The sequence below is a fragment of the Ctenopharyngodon idella genome, chromosome 13 (assembly GCF_019924925.1).
Source record: "Ctenopharyngodon idella isolate HZGC_01 chromosome 13, HZGC01, whole genome shotgun sequence".
Taxonomy (NCBI): Eukaryota; Metazoa; Chordata; class Actinopteri; order Cypriniformes; family Xenocyprididae; genus Ctenopharyngodon; species Ctenopharyngodon idella.
In genome coordinates, this window is record NC_067232.1 from 16,562,225 (window position 1) to 16,586,740 (window position 24,516).

General features: G+C 38.1%; 1 protein-coding gene across 6 annotated transcripts in view; it reads right to left on the reverse strand.

Moving 5' to 3' along the window:
- The window catches only part of pacs2 (phosphofurin acidic cluster sorting protein 2), a 47,819-nt gene that overhangs the window by 17,107 nt on the left and 6,196 nt on the right, over nucleotides 1-24,516 (reverse strand). For 5 of the 6 annotated variants that reach the window (XM_051916482.1, XM_051916477.1, XM_051916480.1 and 2 more), the window contains exons 2-8: nucleotides 8,464-8,551; nucleotides 5,676-5,765; nucleotides 5,095-5,220; nucleotides 4,848-5,007; nucleotides 3,283-3,356; nucleotides 3,122-3,202; nucleotides 2,939-2,998 (exon numbers count right to left, since the gene is read on the reverse strand). In XM_051916482.1, the coding sequence (XP_051772442.1) occupies nucleotides 2,939-2,998; nucleotides 3,122-3,202; nucleotides 3,283-3,356; nucleotides 4,848-5,007; nucleotides 5,095-5,220; nucleotides 5,676-5,765; nucleotides 8,464-8,551 (679 nt within the window). The remainder of the gene's footprint in view (nucleotides 1-2,938; nucleotides 2,999-3,121; nucleotides 3,203-3,282; nucleotides 3,357-4,847; nucleotides 5,008-5,094; nucleotides 5,221-5,675; nucleotides 5,766-8,463; nucleotides 8,552-24,516) is intronic. The other variant, XM_051916478.1, reaches the window with a different exon arrangement.

The following is a 24,516-nucleotide window of genomic DNA, read 5'->3' on the forward strand; positions in this document are numbered from 1 at the left end:
AGCTGCTGCTGATTGAGCTAAATATACTAATGTCATTTCTGCAACTAAATTAGATGTTATAAACTAAATAATTATATTAAACAATGAGTAAATAATATCTCAAATCAAATATTAACATTCCATTTTAAATAGTTTGCTTTCAATTTTGAAAAACTAAAAAATGATGAGAAACGAAAGTCTCAGATAAAGGTTACAATTGTTATTTGCTACACTGACAATAGCATACTCCATTTTACTCTTACTACTACTACAGTAAAAAAGCAACAACAAAAAACAACAGTTATATATATATTTCATGAAATAATGGCAATACTGTTTCTCGTACTATTGTTTTTGTAATATTAGTCAGTATACAATATATACTAAGCAGTATTTAGTAGTAAGCTAGTATTAAATTTAAAATTTAATCCTCTGACTGGTGTTCAAAATGCTAAATAATTTCCTGTAATCAAATATTGCTGAAAACCTTCAGTCAGGCTTCAGTTGGTTCCATTATAAGAATCAGCGTACTGTCAGAACAGGAAGTAACCTGAGACATAATGCTGATGAGATCATGTTTCTGTCCCACTGGACGTCACTGCTGCTTCTGCACATCACCGTACACTTCCTGTCCTTGAGAACGGGACTGACCTCTGAACCCAAAGTGGCATGTGTTCACATACTTTAGAATGGTATGGAACCGAATACTAGCTTACAACTTACTGTATACTACGGAGGTAAGTATACGGCCTTTTTAAAAAAAAAAAAAAAAAAAAGGGCATGTGAAACAGAGTGCTTTATGCAATTCTAAACATTTCAAACTATAGTATGCTACTTTTTGCGGTTATATTGTTTGTCACATGACCACCTCACGTTGCATGATTACTTCAGCAAATATTTTTTATGCAATTATGTGTAAAATGTGTCAAAATTAACAGTCCAATATAAATTTAAAAAAGAAGCTTTAGGGCATTACATTGCATTGAAGCCAAAAAAATATAGTATTCAAATATAGTAGCTCATCCAGTTATTCCACGCATACAGCATATAAATTTGCATAATGTACACAGGAACAGTATGCTACTATGGTGTTTAGTACAGAGTCAAAGTCCTTGTTCCAGTCCTGCTCTCATTTTGCAGAACTCTACTTGGCAAGATTATCATCTAACAAGGTTTCGTTTTCCGTAGCAGTGCTGATCATGCATGGCTAAATTAATCTGTGGAGTCACGTGAGGGTCAAGCCACCAGCCTACTGACTCACAGACTGAACACAATCATGCAAGAGTAGAAGAAGTCTTCTTCCTACAACTAAACATTTATAAAATTAGTTTATTAGGTGAAATGTTGAACTATCTATCATGTCAGATGTGAGAAGTCTTAGTAATTCTAAAGTATATTTAGTTAAACACAAAATAAGTTGCACACAAACATGTATTTGGTCCAATGAGAAGGAAAACATTTCCAGGTTTCACTCATACTGCAAAAGTGGGTCACCGCACAAGTCCCACAAAGTGCCCCTATTATGCTATTTTAAAAGGTTCTTAATTTTGTTTTGGAGGTTTCCTACAATAGGTTTACAGGCATCCAAGGTCCAAAAACACTTTCATTTTCTCATAATATACAGTACTGTGCAAAAGTCTTAGGCCACCGCCAGCTTTATTTTTTTAGCAATGTTTTAATGACCATTCATATTTATTTTTCAGTCTCTTTATTACGATACAAACAGAAAATACAGGAAATACGTACACAAAATGTAAAAACATTCTGAATAAAATTGTTTCTTTAAGCAAAAATCAGTATTTAGTGTGACTTCCTGGACTTCTTCCATTTTCTCAAAAATGCAACTTTTGAACTTTCAGATTTTGAAAGTTTTCTTGGACTTCCGGTCCTTTTCCATTCCACTTAGGTTTAAGACACCAGTTCCTGCTGTTGCTCAAGTGTAAGGGGAAGTCAAAAAATACTTGCCACTTAAGCCTATAAAAGCTGTTTTTTCTGTTTTTTTAATACTGCATACAAATTTCCTGTATTTTCTGTTTATATTCCAAAAAAGAGACTGAGAAATAATTATATACGGTCATTATATCATTGCTAAAACAACATCTAAAACAACTTTTGCACAGTACTGTACATTTCACATCACCCCTTTTCTTAGTGTCTGAAATGATTCAGGATTTGGCCAGCCTACTCTGCTCTGATTGGTCAAATAGCCCAGTCTGTTGTGATTGGTCTACCGCTTACAGAGTGTGTCAGAAACGAAACACCCATAACCGTATCCGAATTTCAGCTCTGGAGGCTTCCTCAGTACTTTTATATACAGTGAAACAAACAGTAACAATATTGTTGGTTTTACTTGACAATAACATAAACCATACTCTTCCAGGCCTCAGCTACAACTACAGTATTTGAGGGCAGGTCAAAGTAGATGTTGTTCACAGGCAGCCAATAAAGACCATAGGCTGGCATTATGCAAATTTGCTACAAACCTTTATAGGTTCGTACAGGAAGTAAGACTGGAATTACTGACGACTAGGGCTGGACGATTAATCGAAAAGTAATCTAAACTGAAATTCAGAACCTCTAACCGGCATAATTTTCCCATGTCGGTTATTACGTTTTTTTAATCCTGTTAATACATACTACTGCATGTGTGGTCATGGTACTGGTACTGTGCTATTTGATCTGTATCTGATTTACAACAAGCAGAAATCTATAAGAAATGTTACGAACCAGATAAAATAACTGCTGAAAGTGAGCTGTTATGTCGGAGCACTCTTTCATTAGGAAAAACAATATCCCACCTTTAATAGTCAAGCATATTTACAGTACAAACCTTGTCAGTGAACTGAGGTCAAAAAAAAAAAAAAAAAAAATTTGTTCATTAATCGTAATTGAGGATTAAATTATGTTTTCAAATTAATAGGGGCACTTTAAGCAACAAGTAAACTCTATTTTCACCAACCTCATCAGAAACTCTGAACCGTTTGAGCAATGCCACCACACGCTGCTTAAAGTTCTGCTGCTAATGGAGAAAGAGAAACAAACACACAGACATACACGCTCATATTAACAGTCTGTTTAGTACATGATCACATCTGACAGTGATGACTGTGAGTAAATTCTCATTGTTCTCTGGCATTCTTACCCTGGTGATTGACGCCGTCCTGACTATTGACCTTCTTTGCTTTTTGGGCTTCCTAATCTCGTATTCGTCATCCTCAAGATCCTAAGGAGCACGTACAAACACGGGTCAGCAAGAAGAAAGCGAAGTGAGGTTGCTTTGTTTGTGCGTGGGCTTGTAATCACCTGTCCTTGTGCTGCGTCATCACTGGCCTCCTGCTCCGACGAGAAGCTTTCATACTCTTCTTCTGAGTAATTATCTGCCAAGTCAAACAAACAATATTATAGAAAGGAGAGTTCCAGTCCTGAATGCTGATTTGTCAATACAGCATTCCAGCTAGGGATGCACAGATACCAATAATTATTTTTATGTAATGGTCTATAGCTGATAAATGGGCAATATTATGAATCTATACTATTTTGCTTTAAAAAAAATAAATAAATAAATAAATAATTAAAAGGAAATTAAAACACTGAATAGAAAACTAAATGTGTGTGTATATAAAGGAAATTAAAACACTAAAATAGTTTGTGTGTGTGTCATATATATATATATATATATATGTAAGCAATAAGGTATGAGAGGCTGTGCTGTATCGTGAATAAATCACGGCTGAAGGGCAGTGTTAGGCACGACGCCAAGCAGAGTGCCTGCAACCCCTTCAACCATGACTTATTCACGATACAGCACAGCCTCTCGTACCTTATTGCTTTTATAAAACACCATTAAAGCCAAAAACATGTATCAATGCAACTTTCATGAAGTAAACTTTCACTAAAAGCCTTCCTTCCCCCGGAAAAAATAGTCCCTGACCGTGAACAGTAACAGAAGTTACATTATTACGCCATTAGATGGCGGCAAAGACTATGTTTATGAGTGTGTCAGTCAGTAGAGAAGACTTTTACATTGAAAAGACTGAATTGATGTGAACACGGAACAAGACGCAACTGACAAATGGTTTGACTATTGCTGTCAGTCACGGGAAAACCCCTTAACTGTTAAAAAGACAGGATAATACATCAGACATTTAAACAGATTTTTTATTATGAACATAGGACTGACCTGAAGGAAAATGCTAAATTTGAATGCAGGTAATAAACTCGCTCACTCGATCTCTTTCTCACAATACTCTTCTACATAATACAGTAAGCTTCAATGAACAATATCAAATGAGAACATACAGTTTACGTTTCATAGCCGTGTTTTATCGTGAACAAAATGCAGCTATTGACCAATCAGAATCAAGGACAGGAACTAACCGTTTTATAAATATTATATATATATATATATATATATATATGTAATGAAATATTGTGAATTTGTCTTGTTAAATTATTGAAATATAAACTAAAAATAAAAATCTCGGGGATGGGGGGGGGGAGGGGGTTGGGTTGGAATATTTTAGATCAAAGGGGTTCAGCTGACAAAAAAGTCTGAGAATCCCTGTTATAATGAACAGTATAAAAAAATACCTTTTTTAATCTTTTATGAAAAAATATTCAATTTGCATGAGTTAAAAATAAGTGTTAAGAATAACAGAGGAGGTATCACTGGGACGTTTGTTAGATAACCCATGAAAAACTTAAAAGTTTTAACCAATGGATTTAAATGAGGTATTATAAAAAGATTTTATATGCCTGGACTTTAGTCTGAAACAGAATGTACTGTATGTAATGTAATGTTATTGTCAGGGACACGAATAGACTAATTCATTAAAAATGAATGTGTATGACTGGATGATTTTCTTTACCAGAACATTTGATTTTCTGTCCCAGAATGGCCGCCTCCTCATGGTCTATAGGTTGACTGGAAAGGGAATAGATCCAAATCTCAGCAACTTTACCCAGAAACTCCTTCTGATTACTGCACAGAGCCAAGACCTGCCCACCTTCTGCAGGATGCTGCATCACCTACACACCAACACAAAAAAATCAGCATGTAAGCATGTGTGCGCTTCAAAAGTGACACTATTAGCCTCAGTGAGAAGCCTGAAATACCTCTGCCATGTCTATAGAACCAGCAGCCAATGTCTTGTAACCCAAAATTGTTCGGTTTTTGTACCTCTTCCTCCTCTGAAGCAGGATTTGCAACTTATTTCCCTCACGCTTCAGAAAATGAGGGTACTACTCACATTCAAACACGCACACATGGGATAGAAAGAAGAAAATCATCAAACTCAATTTCATAATAAAAACTCTAAAATGATTCAGTGCACACTGAGATGATGATGATGTCTTGAAAACAATATTGGCTCTGTTTCAAAACCTAGTAAACTGTCTACGTTGGGAGCATTTGAAGGCATCATAGACACACTTCTGAAGCAAAGATTGTTTCTACGATACCTTCCTTTGGGCCAAATTCCAAGGCAGCACAACTTTTTCGGTGAAAGCACTCCCATAATGGATTGACAAGAACGATGTACAGCGTTCCACATTAGCCACTTATGATGTTCTTTGTCAAACAAGGCAGCTGCTCCTGTAGGCAGTGGACAACTAGGCAGTTTTGGAACAGAGCCATTGTTTTTAGAGTCATTTATGATTGAGCGATTTGAAAATGTGTGTTTTGAGGATATCTTTACCTGTAGAGAGAATGTGAGAGCGAGATCAGTCTCCACCCCACCAGCAGGGGGCAGCACTATCTCATGAGAGCGCAGGATTCGCTTGGAGCCCTACATCAAAGGCGCAAACAGACATTCTGGATTTCACACAATTTCTCCTTTTGTCACTTTGAAGAAACAATTATCCACTTAATTTGGAATTGTGTTTATTGCTAAGTACTTCTGTATTGGCCAAAAATGTGTTCATTCATAAATATACAGTCATGTGGAAAAGAAAGGACACCCTTTAGAATTTCATGGTTTTACATATCAGAATATTACTAATAAAATCATTTGGTCATCAGCAGGTCTTAAAAGATAAATACAACCTCAGATGAACAAAAACACATGACATATTACACTGTGTCATTATTTATTTAACAAAAATAAAGCCAAAATGGAAAAGCCCTGTGTTACAAACTAAGTACACCCTATGATTCAACTGCTTCTAGAGCCACTTTTAGCAGCAATAAGTTGAAGGAATCATTTTCTGTATGACTTTATCAGTCTATCGCATCGTTCTGGAGGAATTTTGGCCCACTCTTCTTTACAACGTTGCTTCAGATCACTGAGGTTTGTGGGAATTTTTCTGTGCACAGCTCTCTTAAAGGGTTAGTTCACCCAAAAATGAAAATTCTGTCATTAATACTCACCCTCATGTAGTTTCAAACCCGTAAGACCTTCGTTCATCTTCAGAACACAAATTAAGATATTTTTGATAAAACACTCCCTTTTTCAATGCCCAGAAAGCTACTAAAAACATATTTAAAACAGTTCATGTGACTACAGTGGTTCAACCTTAATGTTATAAAGCGACTAGAATACTTTTTGTGCGCCAAAAATAACAAAATAGCGACTTTATTCCACAATATCGGGCGAACACTGCTTCATGAAGCTTCGAAGCTTTACGAATCACTCGTTTCTAATCAGTGGTTCAGAGCGTGTATCAAACTGCCAGAGTCACGTGAACTATTGAAGTTTCAAAACACTTATGATGTAACAAAGCTTCGTTTACTGGTGCTCTGAACCACTGATTCGAAACAAATGATTCATAAAGCTTCGATGCTTCATGAAGCGGTGTTTTGAAATCGCTCATCACTAGATATTGTGGAATAAAGTCGCTATTTTGTTATTTTTGGCACACAAAAAGTATTCTCAGCGCTTTATAATATTGAGGTTGATTTGATAAAAATATCTTAATTTGTGTTCCAAAGATGAACGAAGGTCTTATGGGTTTGAAACTACATGAGGGTGAGTAATTAATGACAGAATTTTAATTTTTGGTTGAACTAACCCTTTAAGGTCCTGCCACAGCATTTAAATTGGGTTGAGGTCTGGACTTTGACTGGGCCATTGAAACACCTTGATTCTTTTCTTTTCCAGCCATTCTGCTGTAGATTTGCTGGTGTTCTTGGGATCATTGTCTTGTTCCATGACCCAATATCAGCCAGGCTTTATCTGTCAGACAGATGGCCTCACATTTGACTCTAGAATACTTTGGTATACAGAGAAGTTTATGGTCGACTCAATGACTGCAAGGTGCCCAGTTCCTGAGGCTGCAAAACAAGCCTAAAATCATCACCCCTCCATCACTGTGTTTGACAGCTGGTATGAAGTGTTTGTGCTGATATGCTGTGTTTAGTTTTTGCCTAACTTGGTGCTGTGCATTATGGCCAAACATCTCCACTTTAGTTTTGTCTGTCCAAAGGACTTTGTTCCAGAAGTCTTGAGGTTTGTTTAGATGCAACTTTGCAAACCTAAGCTGTGCTGCCGTGTTCTTTTTAGAGACAAGAGGCTTTCTCCTGGCAACCCTTCCAAACATACAAAACTTGTCCCGTCTTTTTCTACTTGTACTGTCATGAACTTTAACATTTAACATGTTAAATGAGGCTTATAGAGTCTAAGATGTAGCTCTTGGGTTTTTTGCAGTTTCTCTGAGCATTGCACGGTCTGACCTTGGGGTGAATTTGCTGGGACATCCAGTCATGGGAAGATTGGCAACTGTCTCAAATGTTTTCCACTTGTGAATAATCTTCCTCACTGTAGAATAATGGACTTCAAAAAGTTTGGAAATGGCCTTGTAACCCTTCCTAGATTGATGGCAGCAACAATTGCTTCTCTAAGATCATTGCTGATGTCTTTCCTCCTTGGCATTGTGTTAAAACACATCTGAAGGTTCCAGACCAGCAAAACTTCTGCTTTTATAGAGGTGATTACACTTGCTGATGATCAATTAAAAGACATTTGATCTACAGCGCCTGATACTTACCCTCTTAAATCCTATGGAAGCAGTAAGGGTGTACGTAGTTTGTCACACATGGCTTCTCTATTTTGGCCTAGTTTTGTTAAGAAAATAATGATATGGCATAATATGTCATGTGCTGTTGTTTTTCATCTGAGGTTGTATTTACCTAATTTTAAGACCTGCCCTTTTTATTATGTCCTGATACATAAAACCATAGAATTCAAAAGGGTGTCCTTTCTTTTTCACATGACTGTACATTTTCAAAGAAAATGCCCTTTTTTCCAAGAAATATGTTGATATATATTAAATTTCTTTAATGGAATTCTAAAAATGTAATTGCTTGTAAGAATCTTCTATGGTGTAAAATATAATAAACAAATTTCAGAATCTTATTCATTGTAATCCTTTTAAAATATTGTATATATTGTCTTTATACTTGTAAATGTTGTGTTCTTCGTTGGAAAAAAAAAAATCTATACACATGCTGCAGTTGTAAAACAACATAAAGTGCTGATCACAACTTACCTGAATCTTGACCGCAATGACGACAGATATCAGCTCCTTGTCAAGTTCCTTCATCACAACCAGTTTCTTCAAAGTCAGACTACACAACCTACAGACAAAAACACAAATACGTGATTATACATAATGTCTGAGTTATCTTTGTAATTAATGTGAAAAAAGCATGATCTTATTTGCCATGGTTTTTTAAAGACATAAGTAAGGCAAGTAAAGCACAGAATTGTCATTTTTGGATGAACTATCCCTTCAATTATCCTTAAAGCTGGTTTCCAGTCAGGAAAATGTTCAAGTAAATGTTTGGGAATGTGATCCATATGTTTGCTCCTCTAACAGGATGTGAGTTGAAAGTCTTGTTTTCTATATCCTGAGTTTCTTATCAGTAAGCCACTGTATGAATTTACAAAGAAAACTCTTCCTAAGAACATCTACTGCCAAACTAAACTGTAAAACTCAACTAGGAAAATTTCTACAGCGAAGACTGATTCAGGTCTGAAGCTGAATACAGGACCATAGTAGCTTTCAACTGGGACAGATCAATCCAGAAAACAACTAGAACCCATGGAGCTGATGAAGTGGGGTTCAGGGATTTCAGTCCTCTGGAAACTTGCATTGAAAACGTTTCATTGAGAGCCTGTCATTTCAACCAGAAAGAACCGTTCAATGAGCCAAAACTGAAGTCATTCTACTAAAACATAATAAACACACACACCCTCGCTCTGACACTGCAGTAAACATGAACACTGTACTGAATGACATCCATCCTTTAGCACAAATGTTTACATGGACACCTTTTGTTACATGAACGCTAAATAAGGTGATCGGGTTGATGTGCGTGTTTATAACGTCACAGGCTTCAAATTGGGATTGATCTTTTGACATGAGCACACTGCACGAATATAGTTCCCTTTCGAAAGGGAACTCCACACTGCGTTTTACCGCATATGGGGAACGTCACACGTGAACCGGTGTCTGAAAGCAATGTGTCAAATCACGCCAATCCTATTGGCCGGCAACAGCCTATGACATCATCAAGACGCAGCCCGGAAGTATAAAGGAGCCGCCAGTTAAGCAGTCAGTATCTTTTTCATCTTTCGGGACTGTTTTGTCTGATCGCGACTTCTTCGAATCCGGTAAGAATGTTTTATTAAGTCTAACAAACGTTTCAGAATGTGTGTTCACCTGTGTCCCAGGTGTTTGACACTCGGTGACACACACAATCTGTGTTTTTTTCTGTCTGGGGAAAGAGCACGCGCGGACAGTGCTTGAGCGAGCTGTCTGTGTGAATTATGAGCGTCTGCCTATTTAGACGCTCCGTTCTCGTTTGGCCCTCTTCTTGTGGGAAGAGGTGTCGGCATATCTGTGCCTGTTGGTTCTGGCCCCGCTTGTGCTGAGGCAGAGCGGTAGCTGAAATCATGGGGTTTTCAGGTGGAAGCTCGCTGAGGTATTTGTGAGAAGTGTAATCTCTCTCAACCCCCAGCGGCTGACGAGGATGAGCTGTTGGATGACGATGATGTCCGTTCACTGACGTCATTGGATTCAGTGGCGAGTGCTCTTCTAACTTCTAGCCCTAGAGAGCAGGAGATGGCTTGTGAAGAAGGAGCAGGTGAGCCTGCTGAGATATCAAAGCCTCCCTACCCTGCGTATGCGGAGCTGCTGGAAGTTATGGAACGCGCTTTGGCAGACTACAGCTGCCTTGGGAGCCATTTCTAGCCATAAACCAGCAGCCCCCGTGAGCCTTCCATGCCTTCCTGATCTACATGTTGAGATCGGAAGGGCATGGAAGAACCCATTTTCGGCTTATATTCACCAACATCAGCAGGCGAATTTCGCTGATGTTGAGGGATTGAGCCAGCATGGGTATGTGTCGATGCCCCCTATTGACGAGTTGTTTTACAAACTACCTCGTCACTGGGCGGGTCCTGACGCTAAGAGCTCCAGTCCTGCCCTCTAAGCATTACATCTCACTTGAATGGCAGGGCATACGCGGCAGCAGGTCAGGCTGGGGCGGCCTTACACTGGCAGTGTTAACAGGCCTACCAGGCTGATCTGCTGAGAGATCTGGATCAGGGTCTGTCCCCCGAGGCGGTAGAGCTGCGCCGCTCTCCAGGCCACCAAGAGACCGCCGCCTCAAAAGGTTTTGTTGGCAGCGATGGTGGCCACGGAGAGACGTCTGTGGTTGAACCTGGCTGGCATCGGGGAGAAAGGGTTTTCTTCCCGATGCACCGTGTCACCCCCTTATTTGTACTGTGTTGGCCACAAAATGGCCGCCTCTCAGCCACCTTTGGTAGAGTAGCTTCTCCTCTGGTTTTAGCTAGAGTATGTTTGAGTTAGCATTCTTTACTTCAGACAGATCTAATGTCTGGGTCGGCCCTCCGGGGCGCCTGGCATTGTTTGCTTGTTGAGCTTTGCTTTACTTAAGTTTCCTCTTCTCTGGTTGAGTTCAGAGGTTGAGTTTAAGCCCCAGGCAGATCTATGCTTCGTGCAGCCCTATAGGCCCACAGCTTAGCCGGCCTAGGCTAGAACCAGGGCTTAGGTGATTTACTAAAGCATTCACCCTTTATTGCTACTATCCCTTGTCAGGTTGTATAGTTCCTAGTTCTGGCCTCCTCTTATCTGAGTTGTCAGGCCATATGCCCATTACCCCTTTGGTGTAGGTGCTAGTTAGATAGCAGCTAAGGTAGCAGGCTGTCACTAGCCTCCCTGGTGCCGTTGTCTCAGGTGGTAGGCTCTTATCTTTATTTAGATAAGTGTATGCTATATTGCTTAGGCCCCACTTTTCTAGAACTTCATTCATACTGAATTTATCTTTCCCCTGAGCCCCTTGAATTAGCATTCAAGCTTGAGGTTACGGTGTTAGCTTGGTTTAGCTCCCGTTCTCTAGGGTTCAGTACAGATGTATTATTTCTGTTTGGTGAAAGCATCTATTCTTTTCAGGATGGTATGTATGAATAGCAAAGCATTGTGTTCTTTGGGTTATAGTTTTGCCCTACACATGTGTGAGCTTAACTCTTTGCTGCCACAGGTTAGCACATGTTCTTATGAGTAGTAGGCCTGTTTCTAGCCTCCTTTAGAGCATGGTGACTATTTGTACTCCCCTTGCTTTTAGGGTTATCGGTGTTTTACTGAGTACATAACCTGATGGATTGCATAGCTTAGGTTGAGTGGTAGGGAACCTCACTTTCAGTTTGGTTCTTTTTAGCTCCCTTTAGAGTTAATCACTGTCACAACAGCTTATTGTGTCTGTGAAGTTGAAGGCTCGGGTGAATCTGAGCCTCCTTCTGAGCACGATAGCTTGTGGTTTTACAAGTGTTGTTGGTAGATGTTCTTGAGTTTTGCTTACTTAATTTAGCACTGCCACAGGTTTATGCCCGTGTCTGTCAGAAGTAGTAGGCCACTTCAGGCCTCCTTCAGACCATGGTAGCATATGTTGTTGTGCTCCCCTTTCTGTTAGGGTTTAGTGTGTCTGAGAACATTGCCTACTGGAATGTGTAGACTTAAGCTCAGGTTGAGTTAAGCTAGTTAACCACTATTGTTTCTTGGGTTGTAGAGCTGGTTCCCTTTGAGCTTGGTCACCTGTGAAACCACTAGCTGACGCCACGTGTCTTTTGGAGTCGCAGGCCCCGCTTGGGCCTCCTTCAATTAACATGCTGGCACAGTTTTGTGTTGGTTTTGCTATCACTGCCACTGGCTACGCCCGTGTCTGCTGTAGCAGGCCCGGTTTGGGCCTCTCTCAGAGCATGCTGGCGGAGTGTGTACTCCTCTTGCTTTAAGAGTAAAAGGTGTTTTACTGAGTACATGGCCTGTTGGTTTGTGTTGGAGTTGCCACCAGCTGGTGCCACGTGTCTGTGAGTTGTAGGCCCTCTGGGCCTCCTTTGAGAGCACGTTGGCGTATGTCTTTGTACTCCTCTTGCTTAGAGAGTAAAAGGTGTTTTACTGAGTACATTGCTGAGTGGCCTTTGGCTCAGGTTGAGTTTATCTAGTTAACCTCACTTTGGTTCGGTTTTCTTATGTTTGCTCCCTTTGAGCTTGAAACACTACCATGTCTATCTGAACATGATGGCATATGTTGTACCCCTCTTGCTTTAAGAGTAAAAGGTGCTTTTACTGAGTACACTGCTTGTTGGATTGTGTTAGGTGGACTGTTATGTGGGCACTCTACAGTCTTATCTGCTGGTTTAACTCCGTTTCATTCTGAACGAGTTACATGTTTGTGGCTGTGTTATTTTTATTTCTACCCTGTGTAGAACTGTTGTCATGTTGTAGGCCCCTTCTTGGGCCTCCATGATTTTGTGCCTACAGTATGGTCTACCTGTTAGGTTGAGCTCTGTACTCCCCTTGTTAGGGTCATCCTGCATAGTGCTTAGCTCCCTAAGCTGGTCAGTGGTTGAAGGCCTCTATGAGGCCTCCCGTTTGTGATCCAGCCCCCAGGCTGATTAATGTGCTCCCCTTGTCAGGGTGTTTGAGTGCACAGCCTCCTCAGTGCGAATAATCAGGCGCTGAGTAGATCCTAGGACTGAGCAGAGTTTACTCCCCTCATTTGTAGGGTTAAGAGCACTTAGCTGAGTTCTGCTCTCCAGGATGCCCGTCTCTACGCTCTGGTCTGAGTTGCTTACTGCCCCTTTGCAGTCACTCTTACTGGATATGTTGTCTGAAGAATGCGTTGGTGAGGCTCTGTGTTCAGATAGGTTGCTGGCCAAGACTAGGTTGCTTTCGGACCGGGTCGGCCTCCCTGGTGGCATTTGGGGTGACTGTGTTCCCCTTCTAGTGACTGGCTGGGGTTCCTGGCTACATTCCCCTAGAGGGTCCCTCTTTCCTCGGAAGGTTCGGTCCCAGAAGCCTTTGAGCGGCCTTGGTAGGCCTTCTGCGGAAGGCCTCTTTGAGGCTTATAGCTTGGGCTGTTGGCCATAGGGAATGCTGTCACTGACAGCCTTTGTTTGACCCGAGGGGGAGTTGCTCTGGCGTTTCATTGAAACTGCTAGTTGGCGTTTGTCTAGCCATCTTCTTGGCATGCACTCCCCTCAAACATAGCGGCGTGGATATATCGTTCCCCATATGCGGTAAAACGCAATGTCTCGTTCCTTGTTCTCAGGGAACTATGGTTACATATGTAACCTGAGGCGTTTCCCGCTGTTTGCGCATACTAAACATTCTCCTATATTGCTTATTTTTTTTTGTTTTAAAGAGCAGACTTAATATTTATCTATTTCGGGTCCTAATGTAGGAAATGAAGAGCACGTGAAGCATTATGCTATACTGCTTGTATTTATCAAGCAGTAAAAACGCCCCTTCCTGCGGTCAAAACAAGGCATTAGTAATTTCCAGAATTTGTGGATTAGAAGACCAAAAAAAGACAATTAAGTAGTTATTTACTAATAATCTTCCCTTTTACCAAAGCTCTGACATCGAATAATGCAGGCGGGCCAAATTTAAATATGCCCATATGCTAATTACCCAGAGAATTACATCTGTTTCTCGCACAAAGCTATTGAATGTCTTCCGGAACAGAATATACAAGTTTCATGTGGTGATTTTTGTCATTTATGGATCTTGACAGTCCTATTTACTTTCATTGTATTGAGAAGACTAAGAGTGTGTGAACATCCCGCCTAAGATCTCCTTTTGTAGCCTATGAAAAAAGCCATATTGTACTATGCCTTAAAGCAGAGAGTACCCCATCACAGAGAATGAGATAATGTCAGTCATGCAGGGAGAGAGCCGGAGCAGAGATGAATCAGGAAAGTGGCAGTGGGAAGTGATCAAGGGACCAGAGAGGCCCTTAGAGGCACCAGAGCAGCCTGAACAGAGAGAAAAGCCAATGAAGAAAGACCCACATGCATTCACCTAATAGAATATTAATAAGAAACGCTTTATATATTCAAATCACATACCAGGTACTAAGAGGACAAGGAGGAGAGAGAAGAGAGAGAGAGAGAGAGAGAGAGAGAGAGAGAGAGAGAGAGAGAGAGAGAGAGAGAGAGAGAGAGAGAGAGAGGGGCACACAGTACAATCTCTCGGGTGATCTGAAGGCTGGTATTGTTCACACACCATTCTCATTTTGACTCACACACACACAAACAAAAGCCATTCTTCTCCCCTGAGCGATTAGCCTGCTGACACACAACAAAGGAACACACAGGGATTCTGAGTACACTTTACATACACACATTTCTCTCACAAGTACTCATACAAACACAGATTAAAAAATATTTTTGCGACCACAAAAACACAAACTTGGTTTGTTTGGCTGCAGTGGATGACCTCTAATTCTCCTCAATTACAAAAAAAAAAAAAAAAAAAAAAAAAAAATGCAATTCTGCAAATCTGACATTAAACCAAAAGAAAAACTAGGCACATTTCCAGCCCAAAAACTCAATAATAAAAAATAAAAAAAAAAAATCTAATTTTTTATATGTAGTACAGTAAGAATTCTTCCTGTCCAGTCATATTTAATTAAAATTAGCATAAATTATATTCAGTATAATAGATATTGTCATGTGTACTTACAGTTGTACTATGCAAAATTTTTTTAAATATAATTAGTCTTTTTCTGCATTACAGTAATAGGAATGAATATTTTGAATTACAATAGACTAAAGACAATTGGTTTAAATCTACTTAATGTTCATGAATATATATATAGGCCTATTCATTTTCCATTTGATTGTGCTGTTAAATACAGGTTAGGTTTGACTAATAAAACACTGCCATAAATTACACACTTTAGATTTAAACAGTCAACAAACATTATTTATAATAATTATATCAAGTAAAAATAGCTGCTATTAGTGAACGCTGTGTCAGAGGTTGATCAGTGAGACCACCAACAAACAAGACAGGAAACAATGGCCACACACACAAATTTATGTTCTGTTTTCTCAGTACAAAAGCTGATTATTTCAGCTGGTGTGGTATGAGGTGTGTGTGCTGTGTCTCTCATTACACACACACACACACACTGTCTCTCTCTCTCTCTCGTCAATCAAACCCCTCTAATAACTATGTAGGCCTAAAACCTTCTATAAACATATAAAAGTCTTCAATGACCTCTCACAGAAGAATACAGACAGTTCATCCTCTCTGGAGTTAAAGATAAACATGTCTCACTCTACTCGGCTAGAGGCAAACTCAATCAAAGCTCCATTACACACACTCTCCTACAGATACTGTGTGTGTTCCTCTCTGACAGATGCTGCAGAGACTCTGGAAGCACAGAGGGGATGAGAACAAAATCAATTTCATTCATTTCTCATCAGCTCCCATCACTCCTGACTCAGGTTACACGCACATCTACTGTAACTGTAAGTCTGAAAGGGCAGTGCTGGGGTGAAACTCTGCTCAGGTTACGGGCCCGGACAGAACACCGGGATTAGCCGATGCATTAAAACACACAATAGCTGACACCATGATTTCACAAGACTCACAGAGACACTGCATGTAGATTTACAAACCTGAAGCGCACAGCACTGACAATCTTTACAGAACAAAACGTCCATTGCATCAATAGAAATACCCTATTATTCATGCCATGATAACAATTTAAAACTGAAACGTATGATTTTTGCACCACAAGTGGCAGCAAACGGAATTGCAATCAGTTTGTTTGTTCATTTGTTTGTTTGTTTGAGCGCATGACTTCGATACCACAACAACATTGGCTTTGTCAGTGGCATGAGCTTAGGGCAGGACTATGAGTTAGTCTGACAAGTATTGTTAACTAAAACTAAAGCTATTTAGAAATGTTGCCTTGACAACTGAAATAAAACAAGTTAAGAAATAATAAAATTACTAAAACTAAAACTGAAATAAAAATATTAAAGCTAAATCAATATATTTTGTATGTATATATGCATGTTTGTATGTTATTATCTTTGGTGCTGCTAGTGGTTCTGAAATTACACACTTCACCTTCACGAAAGCAGTTTTTTTTCTCGTTACTGACATATTTCCTGTTGAAACAAGAAGTTAAGTTTTAAGTCAAGTTAAGTTTATTATAAGTTAAGAAATAATAAACTGCATAGAACAGGATGAGTCATCAATAATTGGGGTATATTTTCCTTGAAGAGACTGCAATTTTTAACTGCACACTCACATTTGTACACTAGCAGAGATTGCCTCAAAACTAACACAATAAACTAAATTTGTTTATGTGTGCCTTCAAAGTGAGTAAGGATTTTAAGGGCCGTTTCCATGCTGGAATTGTGTGTATGTGATCTCATCTGAATGACGGTCCAAATATTCTGCATGTGTCTGAAATTGAGTAAACCCCAGAGAGGTGACCTACATTTACTTCTGGAAGCTAAAAACACACACTGTTTCTTACACACATTCACACACTATTCTAATAAGGTCAGCCTGGTCCTAATTAGCTCAATTTCAAAGACTTGAACACTCCTTAGTGTTCTGATGAAAGGAACACACACACACACTAAGCAGTGTGTAATTTATCTTAAATGTAATTTATCTTAAGTTTTAATTGGTATGAAAAGCACATGACTGGTTGACATGTAAACACACACACTAACACACACACTAACACAAACACACACAAAACTAATTTCTGCTGGGTTTATGTATAGTCAAGTCCAAAAGTCAGAGATCACCATTTTAATATTATTTATTTTTTCATATAAACCTAGAAATAAACAAAATATTGACATAAAATAAAGAAGAAATTTTAGAAAATAGTATACGATCACTACGATCAAATGAAATGTATAAGTAAAAGAATGTCAGCAGATTTGTGTCACTGAAATCCTTTGTACAAAAGGTCAGATATTCTTGTTTCCATTAAAGCACAATATGTTCTTTAGATCATGGACCCTTTTCACATTTCCGGGACTCTCAAAAGTGGAAGCGATAGGGCAAGTAAAGCTGAGGAAAAGTGGTAGTGTAGGAGGTGGGGGGAGACAAGCAATAAAACGGACCGAATAATCAGTATTAAAATCTGAGTGGAGAAAAAAGAAAGAAACAAACAAACAACAGAGTTGGGTGCACTTTGATGTATTTTAACCTTTATGTTGTGTAATTTTTACCCGGAGAGGATTTTGTTTTTCAAGAAAATGTTAGTTATTGTTAACGCATTGGACTAAAACTTACTGACTTTGCTCACACAGGGTATAACTATTTCCCAAAATTTTCTGCATAATTTTTGTACTTTTGGGGGCTTTTTTCCCCCCACCTTGTTACACTTGTGGTTTCCCGGTCAAAAATGACTGGCCTACAAAAAATAGTTTTTGGGTCATTGACGAACAAGGTTTTTAAAAGTGTAAAAAAACATAATGGAGATATAATTAATTTTGAAGTTTTATTAAGTGTTAACAATGAGATTATGTGGTTTTTATAATCAATTAACACTGCTTTTGTTATTATTTACAAGATAGACAAAATTTGTCACCAAAAAAGTCATTCGGTTTAACCAAAATTTCGGTTTTACCTAATGACCTTTTTGGTTATACCGAATGACGATATTTTCAAACAATGCTGATACCTATCTAGCTAGCTAGTTAGATCGCTAGCTACCTAGAAAAAGGACAAATATTTTATATTTAGTACAAGTTTTTAAAATATTACAAAATTTTCCAGGTTTTTTAGCGGTTGTACCGAATGACCTGATGTTTCGGGACATGCGTATGAGCAAGTGAAAACGTTACATTTTCAAATAGTTAAAAGAGAGTTAGTTACTTTGCTTCAGGACCATGTGGTCCTTTGCAGGTGTCTGAATGATGTCACATCCTGTCACATGATATTGACCACATGATTTGATCCAAAATGGTCCCTTTATATTGGTTACTCCGAATGACATCAATGAAATTCATTTTTCCAGACATTCTTTCTCATAACAAAGCAACCACTTCTATACAATTTTAATACCATTTTGAACTATGTTGATAGATTATGTTATAAAATCATGCCAGAATAAAAAATATATACATTTATTACATTTTATGATATTTTAATCACAAATGAAATGGCTGTATTGGCCTTTGGATAGTTAAACTGAATGACCTTTTGATACTTCAAAATCTTTAAAATACCTTTATATGTAGCAAAATATAATTAAAACCTTTTGGATTCAGTAAAACAGATCTAGTTGTACTGCCTTACATACTTTGGATGTCATATCTTTGTTTTTTATTATTTTTAAGGCCTTTGGACAAAAAATGACCTGTCACGTCATTGACCCTTATAAATCTCTCGTTATGCTATATTATCACCAAATATTGGATATAATCTTTTTGGGTAAACAACTTGTTTTCTTTCAATTAGGACAGGTTTTGTATTTCTTTTTTGAAACCGATTGATCGTAGGCCTCACTGATCTGAGCTTATATTGGTCAAAAAATGATCATCTACTGAAAATGAATAGGGAAATTAAGAGAAACATTTAGTGTTCAGAAACATGTTCATCATGTTCATGTTCACATATTTACATGTGTGCTTGCAAAGATAAAGGCCTCGGACCTGTGCACGCATAGATACATGCAATCGCATTACCACTTGCACACACACACACAAGTTGAAGTACCCTACACAAACAAACTATTTTGAGTATTACAGGCTTTCTTTTCCACAGAGATGAACTTTATCCTTAGATCAATGAGGCCAATAATGAAAACAAGTTGACAAAAAGATTGAATCCAATCTTTGGTGATATTATAGCATAACGAGAGATTTATAAGCTATCAAACGCTCCCGCTTTCAAATTCAAACACTTCCATGTGCTTTCAAACGCTCCAGTGCGTTGATAATTGTAGCCAATCACAGACATATATGTTGAGCGTATGAACACAATGGCCAATCAGAGGTGTTTACGAATCCATTCAACAGCGCTCAAAGCGTCATTTTTTTCAAAATTTCAGTACCGACTTGGTATCGCAGTCTGTACTTTTGACAACACTACACACTAGTGTGATAAACAGTGCAAAATTTTTCCATATTTGATTGAATATTAATAAAATGATCCAATAAAATTATCCAATGAGGCCTATACAATCAATGAACCCTATGACAACTCCCAATAATCTTATAATTAGAGACTACTAACAACTATCATGAACAAATCAAATACGTTTTGATAAATCTTTCTCAGGAATATCAACATACCGCTGTATCTGTGATATTATTTGCACACATATATTTAATTTGAAGAAGACACAAAGAAATGTGTGCATACATGGTGCTGGTACATGTACATAGAGCACTAAAAACTTACACGCATGCCCAGGTCCGGAAATAAACTGTGATCCACGTTGCAAGCGCTTGCGACACTCCGAAAAACAACAAAAAAAGGTCTCATGTATGCTCTATGTGTGTTATTACATATTAAAGTCAACACGAAACAGAAGTTGCAATGGTTTTTCCTCTCTATTGTGACATATATCAGAATGAAACGGCTTCTCAAACAAGAAAAAAAAAAAAAAAAAGTAGGGCGGGACTCAATTGGATCGTTGCGGTTTGCTATTGCTGTGATTTCATGCGATTGACACTTTTCCCTAATATTACCTAAAATAAACATAACTAGTGCTATTATTGTTTTCAGTGATGTGATAGCCTGCAATCTGTCCCAACGCCTGCAATAAAACTGTGCATGTGTGTGAGAGAGAGATATGGACTATAATAAATAGTAATTGACGCACAGTAGATTTGAATTCATTTCACCCTGGTGAGATTACAGGAGTCCCTGACCTGTGGATGACAGATAGACAGAAAAAAAAAAGACCACAGATCCTCTTAAGATGGATGGACAGACAGACAGGAGAGATCGAGTTAACCTAAGCCTTTAATGCAGTAGAACATAAACCGATACAAACAATCCGTCTGTGTTTCACCTGAGCACAAGTTTCTCTGGACACACTCAGTTGACTTCATTCAGCTCATTAGTCGCAGCTAGATGTGTTTTTGTGTGTGTGTGTGTGTGTGTGTGTTCCAGAGAACTGCAGTTAAAGACTAACACATGCTGAAAACATTTGAGTCAACATGCACGTGCATCTCTTTCCCTTGTAAAAACAACTGACCTATATTTTCCTACCTTCTCACTGAATCTCTCTCTCTATCTCACACACATATAAACACAGAAATGCTTATCAGAAACACAAGCGTTTAGTTGCTTCTGCTGCAGACACACCTACTTTAGTACAATGCAAGTCTTTGTTTAAAACATTAAAAATGCCCCGCAAATACACCTATGCATACAGTGACAAGTTTTTGGACTTGCAACACACTTGATGCATGAATATCATTGCATCAGATGAGGGAAAAAAAAAAATCAAACAAGGTGGCATTCATTTTAAAGACAGCAGATCCATCGTTTAAATCCAATAAGTAAAACAGTCAAATGAAAATATACAAATGATCATGAGACCCTACATTATTTCTAGATTGCCTACTTATTGTTTTAATAACAATTATGGGCAATATTTCCATATCTGGCCATCTCTGTTTTTTTATAAAAAACAAAACACTACTGTTCAAGAGTAGTTTTTTTATTGTTGTTGTTTTGTTTTTTTAAAGAAATTATCACGTTTTCAGCAAGGATGCATTAAATTGAAGAAAAGTAGGAAAAAAAAGTTCTATGGTAGTCAATGTGGGGCGAAATCTGCTTGGTTACAAACATTCTTCCAAATATCTTCCTTTGTGTTCAACAAAACAAAGAAATTTAAACAGGTTTGGGACAACTTGAGGGTGAGTAAATGATGACAGAATTTTCATTTTTGGGTGAACTATCCCTTTAAGGTGTTGTTTAGTGAATGAAATTTGTTCGAAAGTTAGTTCTGAGCAAAGGTCTACTTGAAGACAATAAAAAAACAGCGTGAGCCGCAAAACAACGGTCAAAGACATCCAACTGAATACGTACGGCTATAAATCTGAGATCGTCGACCTCACTAAAGTGACTAGTCAGTTGTTAGATAACTAGTCAACCATGGCGACGTATCTCTCTTGCATATGACAATCAGATCCAACAGGCTAAAATTCACACGCTTTACAGGAGAGGAGAAAAAAAATTAACAGATCTGAAATGCAGAACAGAAAACAGTGCAGCTGACTGAAAATTGTGAACTGATATTTTATATTTGTACATGCATATAGTTACATAATTGTGCATTGTTTTCATATCCAGTGTTTGGCTGAACACCGTGTTACCTGCTGTCTTTACACAACAAACAGACACACCTGCAATGATCAGGAATGGAGTTTTCACTGTGGTCACCACTTTATTTAAACTCAAACCCGACATGCCATGTGGTCATGCACAAGTGATCAGGATGTTCGTGCTAGTTTTGCATTCTTGATAACCATAATTCAATGACCTACTGCTGCTGGCTCACACCAGGGCTTCTGGGAAAAGAGCAGGTCATGGTCCACAAACCAGCTATTTTTGTCTTTGGAGTGCAGACTCTCGGAATCCCCAGGGTGTAAGGCATCTGTTCTTTAGGGTGTGCTCAGATGCCATTTTGGTCTGGAATCTTCTGAATCTCTGGACCTCATGGTGATGTTTTTGATCTGTCTTTACAAAGCTTGCTGCACAGCTAATAGACTATAAACAATGATCAACAGAGTTTAAAATAATTTTAGCACAAAAATATCAACACAAATCTTGGTGACTTTAGATGGATTGTTCACCCAAAAATGTCAACTCTGTCATCACTCACTCACCCTCACTGCTTTCTTCAGACCAGAAGCAGGATTATTAACTATTTTCGACCACATGCAAATAATTAAATGCAGACACCAGCACAGCTTTTCTAAAAACATCAAACACCACACTGTACGTTGCTTTCACAGAACCTGATGAACTGGGTTTAAAGTTCCAGAGTGGTGATTTTGTACGATGCAGGTGTAAAAGGAGACATCAGCAAACATTCAGAATAAAATCAGATAAATTTTAAAGTCTGAACGACTAGCTATTGACTTTAACCCTTTGAGCGTTACGGTTCCACATATGGGATTTAGAACGTTGGGTGACGTCACATAACTGCCAGATTCAAACTGTGCTTTCGTGCTTTGGCTGCGAGAGCTCAGCGCTTGTCATATATAACAACTATGCAGTGTTTTCAGCCACATAATGTTTTTTTAAGGTTTCAGACATTTAAATACGCATAAGCACCAGTAAAAATGTAGTTTATAAAATACACACTGATGTCAGACATCAGTGGAAGCAGCAATAACAATCCATTCAAATATAATTTGCCTACATTTATTCATATCAGACACACATAGTTGGCCAAAGTAACTATAAAGTTTACTCTACTATTCTTCCAGTTCACCAGCCACTTACTTGCATATATTTCGGGGGAAAATGATGAGTTCACGTGCTGTAAATCCGACTGACAGGACTCTGCGAACTGCGGCGCAAACTAAGATGGCGGTGCCCATCTCAAGTTATAGATCAAGATAAAGATCATTTATAAAGGTTTTTAAACAACAAAACACACTCACTTACACATATTTGAGAATCAGAATATCAGATAGTTGATGACAGTGTAAGCAAGTTTGTGAATATTTTAAATAAAAAAGGAAAAACAAAATAATAGCGATACATCTGTCATACAGTGTGGCTGCGGTGTGTTACGTGACCCGCATGACGCGTCGCTATGGAAACAATAAGGGCAAACGTTCTAAACTAACGGTCGCCTTAAAAAAACTCACTCTGGGGGGTCAGTTAGAATATTTTAAACTCACGCATGAAAGGGTTAAGAGGCGCGTTTGTGTTTGTGTGGTCCTACTGTAAACCCTACACTGTAAACCCTAATGCTCAAAATAAATTAATTGGATTGAGCAGGACAAACTTAAATTAAACAAATTAGTTCAGTCAAATTAACTTATGAGTATTTAGCACTTTCTTTTTCTTTCAAGTTCACAGAACTGATATATTTTAAGTAAACTGAACTGTTTCATTGTTTTGAGCTTTATAAACTTATTTCTTTTAATTTAGACAAACTTAAGTTTAACTGAAAATGGGCTGGGATTTCTATTTCCCAGCATGCTTTGCCCATGGCACTAACAAGGGATAGTAAATGCTAAAATTAAATGTTATATAGTTTTTTTTTGTTTTTGTTTTTTTTGTGCAAGATTAATGTTAAGTGGGAGATTTAGTAGTGATTAATGATTTGGTATGCTAATTTAAATGTAAATGTGGGTTTTTGGAGAGTTACCATCACGATGACAAACGGTGCATACGGCTTAGTTTGAGAGCACTGCAGGTTTGTTAAATGCTTCATATTTCTGCACTCATTCAGCAAGTGCTATACCATGCTATTATTAACATGTTAGCAAATTAGCAAGTTAGCATTTTCTGAATTAGCTTGTTATAGCTAGCTAAGTTTACACTAATAAAAATATTTACATTGAAGTTTCATGAAGATTTTAAGTTAAATGTATGAATTAGTGTACTCAAAGTAGAGTACAAAATACAAATCTGCCAGTTCTGTTTACTTAAACCTTGAATTTCTTAACTTAAAGATTTTGAGGCAACTGATTGCCTAAAATTTTTTGAGTTTTGCCAACTTGTTCGGGTTTACAGTGTATGTTATTGGGACAAAATGTCCACAAAGATGGTAATATCCAAAACCCTTGTCCTTGTGGGGACATTTTTTGGTCCCCATAAGGAAAACGGCTTATAAATCATGTTTTTTGAAATTGTAAAAGTGCAGAAAGTTTTCTGTGATGGATAGGTTTAGGGGTAGGGGATAGAATATACAGTTTGTATAGTGTGTGTGTGTGTGTGTGTGTGTGTGTGTGTGTGTGTGTGTGTGTGTGTGTGTGTGTGTGTGTGTGTGCAAGCAGTCAGATAATTTTCTGCCATATGCACAGAAAAATTCAAAATAGCTCTCTTAAATATATAAACATATATATTTTAGATATTAGTTTTAAAATACAGTGAAACAGTAACATTATGAAATATTATAACAATTTAAAACAACTGTTTTCTATCTGAATATATTATAAAATGTAATTTATTCCTGTGATGGCAAAGCTGATTTTTCAGCATCATTACTCCAGTCTTCAGTGTCACATGATCCTTCAGAAATCATTCTAATATGCTGATTTGATGCTCAAA